This window comes from Lathamus discolor, chromosome 2 (genome assembly GCF_037157495.1).
Source record: "Lathamus discolor isolate bLatDis1 chromosome 2, bLatDis1.hap1, whole genome shotgun sequence".
NCBI lineage: Eukaryota > Metazoa > Chordata > Aves > Psittaciformes > Psittacidae > Lathamus > Lathamus discolor.
The window spans coordinates 111,467,911-111,476,767 of NC_088885.1; the positions used below are offsets into that span (position 1 = coordinate 111,467,911).

At 35.6% G+C, this 8,857-nt stretch overlaps 1 protein-coding gene across 4 annotated transcripts in view; it reads left to right on the forward strand.

Annotated features, from left to right (window-relative positions):
- The window catches only part of MIB1 (MIB E3 ubiquitin protein ligase 1), a 71,203-nt gene extending 62,801 nt beyond the window's left edge, over positions 1–8,402 (forward strand). For 2 of the 4 annotated variants that reach the window (XM_065668107.1, XM_065668110.1), the window contains exons 19-21: positions 35–148; positions 1,246–1,346; positions 2,094–8,402. In XM_065668107.1, the coding sequence (XP_065524179.1) occupies positions 35–148; positions 1,246–1,346; positions 2,094–2,234 (356 nt within the window). In that variant the 3' untranslated portion in view covers positions 2,235–8,402. The remainder of the gene's footprint in view (positions 1–34; positions 149–1,245; positions 1,347–2,093) is intronic. The other 2 variants (XR_010610158.1, XM_065668109.1) reach the window with 2 other exon arrangements.
- The last annotated feature ends 455 nt before the right edge of the window (positions 8,403–8,857 follow it).

Here is an 8,857-nt window from a genome sequence, read left to right on the forward strand (position 1 = left end):
GATTCAGAGTTGATTTATTTCTCTGTCCTCTCAGACTGTGCAAGCTTGATGAAGAAATGCGTACAGTGTCGGGCAGTGGTTGAGCGAAGAGTGCCTTTCATAATGTGCTGCGGAGGGAAAGGTACAGAAGATACCACTGATGATATTTGTGAGTGACTCCAAAACCCATTCTCTTTCACATTCCCCCACCTGCTTTGTATTCTTTTAAATGACCTAATTTTTTTCTCTCCTTCTTAAAGAAAAGTTTAATAAAAACTGTGTTAAGCCAGTTTGCTGTTTGCACTGCTTCCTACATTGGTAGCAGCAGATGCAGTGGTAACACTAGTCACTACACTAAAAGGATTCCTTCCAGCTGAAAAATATATGACTCTTGGAAGCTTATTAATGAAGGAAAAGCTGAAAATAGCCAGTCCAGATGAGCAAATAAGTATATCCTTTTTACTTACGGAACTCTCTTAATTGATAAAGGAATAGTAAATATTTTGCATCTAGGTACAAGCAACTTTCATGACAAATTGTTCAGTTTTGCATCTCCTGCTTTGACTAGGTTTTTAAACTTCCTGTGACATCTCTCAATTTCTATTTATTATTTGTATTTATTCTGTATGTGTGGTATGCAGTGTTTGAATTGAGTTTATGTGAATTGGAATATTAGATCATTCTTGTCACACTGTTCCTAGATAAATAAATATAAGAATAATCTTTTTAAATCAGGTTTTTAATACGCGGGAATTTAAAATTTGTCATTTGAAATACTTATTTCTCTTTGTTTTACAGTAGCGTTGCTTCCCGGATCAGTCAAATATAGGGATATTGATCTGAGCTTGTTCGAATTTTGAACAAACTACTTCTGATACACTTGTGCAATTCCCCAAAGAGAATTAGCTATGTAGATAAGAAGTCTTTTCAGTGTGAAAGGTTTGGCTTTATTTTTGACATGCGAAGAAATTTATTCCAAGAACTTCACTGGCAGATAAGAACTCTGAGAACATTAAGGGGCTACAGGCATGTTGAGCATCATTATTGAGGAAATACTTGTCAAAGAAGTGTGGCTTCTAAATGCAAATAAATTCTCTATGAATTGAGCTGCAGTGATGTCACACGGAATTTAATTAGATTACCAAATATATTTGAGTAACATTACTTCAGATAATGGACAAACTGTAGTCAGTACACTGGAAATAATTGTTCCTGTTTCACTGGATCGATGCATAATCACATATCTTTATTTTGTCGAAATTACAGCAAGTGGAAACATTCCAGTTTTGCAGAAAGACAAAGACAACACCAACGTCAATGCAGATGTACAGAAGCTGCAACAACAGTTACAGGACATCAAGGAACAGGTAAAGGTCCTGGATACAAATTTTATTGACTGCTGAAATAACTGAAAAGGCCAATGAGTTTTCTGTTATTTAAACCAGAATAACATGTTGATGAAGCGCTTCAGTTTTAACTAAATAACCAATAACTTTCGTGTGTGATGTGGCTTGTATGTCTTCTATATACAGGTTAAAAAAAAATAATCGAGAGGCCATGTTTGGTAATCCATCAATTAAAGCATTTGTGGTGTTGTGACTAAAGAAGGATGGCCTGCCTGTTTAGGTGACATGAACAGTAATAAAAGTTCTTCAGTACCAATCTCAATCTGGATTCAGTATAGTAGTCCGCTTTATTCTGTGTGCTAGTACATTGCACACGTAAAGCTGTTTGTATTATTTGTTCCCTGGAAGATTACATGACATAAAGGGGAATGTTTCCAAAGCACGTCTTAACGTTGCAATCTTGGGTAATGATACTGAAAATGTGATGTCAGTTTAGTACTGGATCGTCTTACTTAGATCGTATTTATTAAAAAATCTACTTTTTGTGTCATGGTGGGATAGGAAAGTCCACACACTTTAAGTCAATATGAAGTAAAAATGTTACTTAAAAAAATATTAAGCTTTCAGGTTAGTCTCTGGGTTATGCTATAGCAGTGATCTGCTATGCTTGAGATTTATTTATTGTTAAATTTCCTAATATATATGTTGCATATTTCATACTGCATCAGTGCTGCCATTGACTGTGTAACCTGTCAAAATCTTTCACAGACTATGTGTCCCGTTTGTCTGGACCGTCTGAAGAATATGATCTTTCTCTGTGGCCATGGAACGTGTCAGCTTTGTGGAGACCGAATGAGTGAATGTCCCATATGCCGCAAGGCAATTGAACGAAGGATCCTTTTGTATTAAGTAGCGGAACCAGTGTATTTTGTTAGCTTATGAAATTGTAAGGACATTTGGATGGTTTAAATCTGTAAGTTTGAAACGTAGTAAAGGGTTCTAATGAAAACATTTCTAATACTGTAGCACAGGTTCATTACATGGTAATTGTTTAAAGACTGTGAACACACCAAATAAGAGAACAGTATTTGAACTTTACTCTTAAAAAACATCTAAGCCTGAAGCTAATTTAAAGCAATCTTTTTTGGGTTTTGTTTTGTTTCTTTCTTTCTGTTGCCTCCTTCTTAAATCTTAAAGGAACAATCTTATTTTGGTTTTGTTCAGGTGTTTTTTCTTAATGTATGCATCAGGTGCAAGTGATGTAAAGGTTTTGGGGGTTGGTGCTTTTTTTGTTGTTTTTTGGTTTGTTTTATTGTCAGTTAATATCAAGTATAAATATTTAGGATTTTTTTTTGTTTAATGCTTTTCTGGAGAACTTTGACTTTTCTGTGACATTTATGATTCACAGTAATTTCTGTCTTGAAATATACGATATTGCAAAATCAATACAAAGCGTATACACAAGAGTAATAAATATAATAGTCCCATAAGATCAGGTCTCAAAATACAACGCTGAGGTAATTCTTACTTTATCGTGCCCTTCATTGCTGAGGACGGGTTGGGAAAGAAACAGTAAAAAGAAAAAAAAAACCTAGTTTAGAAACATTATGTTCCCAAAACTGCACTTTAGTCTATCAGGTTCATACTAACTTAAATAGTGAACTTCTTAATTCTGCTAGCCACATAATTTTGTATGGAATTACTTTTTACTTAACTGAAAAGGAAAATATTTGAGCAACTGGTTAGTTATCCATTTCAGATGAGTGAATTTGATCAGTTGTAAAGGAACACATATACGTATGCAGGGCCATTTAAAAATTGTGGGTTTAAGAATTAGGAAAAGTTAGATATTTTTTTCAGGATTTCCGTGCTTAAATTAGTTTTATTATCTCCAGGCAGACAGTATCAACAGCAAAAGAGAAGATTTAACTTTGCTTATTCATCTGAACAGGGTGTTAATACCAGAACTTACCTGTGAACATTACTGGGTAATACTGCAAATGAAGATACTGCTGACAGAGCAGTGGATTTTGTGAGCCATGCTTAGGTGAGTTGAAGTTGGCTTAAGGAGTTAGCTGTCACTGATGTGAGAAACAGGTGTTCTTGACCCCAAAAATGCTACTGTCAGGAGCTGCAAACTGTTAATGATTTGATGATGAGTACATCCTTCTATCTTTTTTGGATGGAAGAATGTATGCTGATTTACTGATCTTGTAGCTAAAAGGAATGTGTTCTTACTCCTAAGTGATTTGGCAGATATTTAAGTACATAGTTTATGTAGCCCTTTGCTATTGTGCATTTAGATGTGCTGTTGCAGAACAAGAAGGAAATCCATACTGGAGTCACTTAGGTGCCTTACTTGCAGCTAAGATTAATTTCTTATTCTAATTGTATATGTCAAAAACATGGAAAAAGGAATAGTTCAGGAAAAGGTCCAAGTAAGGATGAAGGCATAAAACTGTGGTCTCTACAGATAAATCAACCTCAGTCTTTTGAAGCTTATGTTGATATGCCTGAATTGTGCAAACATTGGCAAAAGTCTCAGAAGAATGCTGCTAGTAAAATGTAGAGACAGGTGAACTCTTAACCAGTAAGGTTTAAATACTGAATAGAATTTTCCAGGAAACAGCTACAGTGATACATTTTTCCAATGTATGTAGAGTGACTTTTCACATAGCAAAGTGATGTAATATGTAGCCTTTCTATAGCCTTCTTTAAGCCTGATCTGGAATTGCAAATGTTCATCATTCACTGGACACAGTCTCAATCTGGATTCAATACAGTAGTCTGCTTTATTCTGTATACTAGTAGTCATCTGTTCTCAGATAATCTGTGTGTCTGTCATCTTGGCCAAATGAAATAGCCCTCCCTTTTCTTGCTTCTTGGGTCCCTATTCTAAAACACCAAAATTTTGAGGAGCTTTGGAAAGTTTTTTGATAGAAGGCTGTTTTTTAGTTCAGCATTTCACTGTCTCCACTTAAGTTCTGAGGGCACCTGAGTCTTCGCTGCAATTTTCATTTGGCCAATATGCATGTCACAAAGTCTGGCATGTTTGACAGCTGAGCTTTCTGTAGTAGGCTTCAGTTTCCTGTTAGTCTTCTCCTAAAAATAATTCTATAATAGGACGTGCCATTTGACAATCCATTCTGAGTTTTAGTTTGTAAGCGTGAGATCTTTACCTGGGTTTCCTCTGGTTCTGGTAGACATGTTTGGAATATTGTGTCCTATTTATTCTTCAAGGGGACCTCTATAAACTGTTTTCAGCACAAAGACAGGGTGGATTTCTTCTTGGTAACACAGCTCAAAACTGAAACCTCAGTATAGCAGTTGCCATCTTCCTAATTCTTTTTCACTGGATAAAGCCAAAACTACTTGAAAGTATTCCAGCTTAGCATCAATTGAATAATTCAGCTGAGTAAGAATTGATGATGTCCAGCATCCTGGATGGGAAACTGGAGTTGAATGTTAAATACTCCTTGTCTGCAGGAGGCATATATTGTAGCATAGATAGTAAGTGCTCTGTTAGGCCTGTACTTTTCAACAGAGAAGCTACAAGTTACTTTATAACACTCCTAGTATATGGGTACCATTACAGTCATGTGGGAGTAGAGACAATGACCAAGGGTATTGCTATAGGAGGAGCTTTAGTCTCCTATACGCTGGTCACACTAGATGTATGTGACTGTATGCAAGTTTGTGATTGGACTCATTCAACAATGTTGTGTGCTAGCTGAAATTAAAGTATGTCAACTTAATGGTACCAAGAGAAACAGCTGAATTAGAAAAATTAGGTGAGCTAACCAAGATGCTTGAATTACTAATACAGCCATCTTATTAACAAGTGGAAGAGCTGTGTCTTGTATTAGGAAAGCTACACAGTGCTTGCCTTTCAAAACAATGAGGAAAAATATTTGCAAATCTATGTAATTTATGGAATTAGATACTTAGATTCACACACTGTCTTTGGATTCTGATGTAGAAGGTGAACTAGTGTTGTTGAGGAAACTATTAGGTTCATTCACTCAATTTAGCCTGGCATCATCTGTGCAGCTTGCACAGAGTGCAGTTTAGTTGTATAACAATCAAAGGATGAAAACAGAAGCAGCTCAGCTGCAAGCCAGAGGGGATAATAACAAGTAGGAGAGTTAAGCTATGTCATTGAGCCTCTGTATTCAGCAAAAGTTGAAAGTGTAAATCCCCTTATTATGTAAAATTTGCAAGCTTTGTTTATTATTGTTGTCTCCCAGTACTTACTAGCAGTTTGTTTCTTGAAACCATCAAGAAGGTGTATAATAATACATATTTTTCAGGTGTGAGGTATGCTCAGATGTTTGGTTTGGGGTTTTTTTCATTTAGTAAAGTATGTAAACTTTCACATCAGTACACAGTGATTTAAAGTAAGAAGGCTACCTTAGAGGCTATCAGGATATGCTAAATAGCTGTAGCTTGTTTACTTCTGTATAACTGTATTTGACATTTTTTCCCCAAACCGACTGGCTATCACTTACTATACCCCAAGCTCATATGGCACTTCTCAAAATTTGGGCTATTATTACCTACTTCCCATTTGTTGAAATACTGTGCACTTGCATGTTGGAGTTTGGACGAACCCCGTTTCGCTGGAGTAGATACTGAAAATTACTGTGTCAAGAGAAGAAACAAGTTTATTTGTAAATATCAAAGTTTGAGGAGGTGTTCTTAACTTGGACTGAGTGAGGATATGGCAGATTTGCACAAGTACTTGTGCCTTGTTAGCTTAGTCTTACAATTGTTATTATAGCCTCTTACAAAGACATGAAATGGTCTTTTAAAAACAATCTAAGTACTTATTGTATAGATATTTTCTAGAGGTGGGAGTTTTATGTATGCCTAATTATTTTTAGCAGTATTAATTGCAGTTTGTGTAAACACTAAATTGTTTGAAGAAGCTGCTTTGAGCTAGTGATCTAAGCTTCCTCTGCAAAATTAAATGTCAGAAACTTCATTTTACTCTTTTGGTAGCAGCTGGTGAACTGAAGAGCCTGTCCTGTTCTTTGTGCTGCATGAGTCAAGTTTTCACTTAAAAAAAAAAAAGCCCAACAACACTACAGCCTAACTTTTAGCAGTGCTACCTCCTTTCTGTCGAAGTACTGAATTCTTCTCTAGTTGTTCTGTGTCTTTGGGAAGGGATGGCGAAACACGTCAGTTTTGGTTTGCTTCATCAGTTTTGATGTCTGAATACAGTGTGAAGGCTGGTTTTGGTTTTTTTTTTAGTGACTGTATAAACTACGTACGATAGAAGTGTGTGATTTGCCACAATGTACATTGTATTTCATTCTTGTGTAAGTTTCTGGAATTTGTATTATTGTATTTTTACATATTTCATAATTTGTGTTGACAAAGCAAAACTGTTAACTGCAGAAGTGTTAGTGTGTGCCATTTTTATAGCTAAGCCTGTGGTAAATATGAAAGTTCTGACTCAGGGCTTTTTAACAGCTTAAAAGTTCAGAATATCCTTCAGCACATCTTGGAGAACGTTAGAGAGATTTAATGACTGTACAGTGCCTTGAATAGAACTATTGAATGGGCAGCAGCCATAGAGTCCTTACAGAATGCAAGCATCTTTCAAATCCAGTTACTGAGTTGATAATATAATTGTAATAACCCTGCCATGGATTTATAAACTTGTATATACATTCTCTAAAGCAAAACTGGCAAGCTTGGGTATTGTTAAGCTTTCTGAAAGTTGTTTGTTGCACCAGTCATGGGGGCCTGAAGGGCATAGTCAGTTTTACAGAAGCAGTATTTGATGCAAAGACAGCTGATAAAATGTCCTGTATGTGACATTTTTACTGTGAGCGGGGAGGTCACTGTATAAGCAAACACTTTACTCTGGCCCGGTAAGTCGTTGTAAGGGGGAGAGAAATAATTGCAACAAATCTGTATATTTGCATGCAGTTTCGTAGTTACAAAAGTTTTAGTCTCATCTCTGAGCTTCTAGGAAATACTTTCTTTGTCCCAAGCTTTAGTGTCCTTATGAATGCAGACTGTTCATATTAGGAAAGAGGTTTGATTGAACCACAGGAACATTTTTGCTTTTGTTAAAAACAACTTTGTATTTTCAGTAAATTGTAGATTTTGACATTACTGTTTATTGGAAAAAAATAAGGTTGTGTGAATGTAGTGGATTTCTGTATGCAGATAGCATTATATAATTGCTTTCATTAAAACTGCTTAGCAAGGTCTAAGCTTTTCAAAGGAAATGCTAATGTACTGTATGGTTAATAAAACATTATATGTGATGTATACTGACTTTTTCAAAAGCTTTGATTTAAAAGTGTAATTGGACTGAATTGATACTTTTTTTTGTGTACGCATCATTGGGAAGGGAGCTGTGGCTTGTTTGACTTCCTCCTCCTTAGCTGTAATGATGTTTGATGTCACCACAGAATTAGAAGATCGTATACCTGAAGCAAATGTTTGGTAAGCCTGTTAGTTCCGGACATACAGTGTTCAAAAGCACACCAGAGTTTGTTTATTGAGAAAGTTTGCATTCCAAACTTCAAAAAAACCTCTGGTTCTTTATAATGTGTCCCTGAAAAGTGAGTTTGTAGCAACATCAGAAATTCTATGTGCCTTTGAATCTCCCAGATACTCAAGTATTGTGTAAGCAGCAGTGTAGATGTATGAGAAGTGGATTATGTTGTAACAACAAAAAGATTGATTTAAAATTTTCATCTATTGCATAGATTGCATTTTTTATGCAAATATGCAGTTCATAATAGTGATTGGAGCTGCTGTTAAGTTTTTGTTAGACTCCTGGTTTACTTATAATTGAATGGCCTTTACAGATCTGGCTATGGGAATGTGATCATCTGAAAATCTCCTGCCAGATACAGTAACTTCTGTATTCTGAGACAACAGTTGTTGCATCGTTGTTTATACTTTTAGAGTCAATTTAATGGATGCATTAAAAAATACATACCTATGTAATGAAAGGAAGCAAAACCAACCAGACTTTAATGGCTTAGTGTTTTAATTTATCATAGTGTACAGGTGAAAAATGAATTGACAGAATAAAAAGTTTGTTGCTCTCTTTCTCTGTTTCTTTTCATTTTTCAAAATTTCTTCAGCTTTGGCTTATATGATACTTCTATATGAAAACATATTTCCAGATACCCTTTTATGTTCTATTTAAAAACAATTGATGCAAATTGTCAAATACATTATAAGTAGCCACATGATCCTTGCTTTGGGACTTAAAAGCTGCTCACACACCTCTCCATAACTGTGCATTGAAAGTGATGGGGAGCAGCATTGGCATAAGTTTAAGACTTGGTCTCTGTGAGCTGTTGGGTTTCAGCCACTGCTGTTGGTTGCAATGAAAACTGCTGGTTTTGCTAGTATTTGATATTGAAGTTTTCAGATTTTGAGAAGGCTGCTTTGTACCGTACAATGAAATTAATATAATATTTTGTAATCAGTTTCTATATAATCCACTTTCCTGTTCTAGCTAATCCCAGCTGTATCCACCTTGCACCCTTCCATTTGGA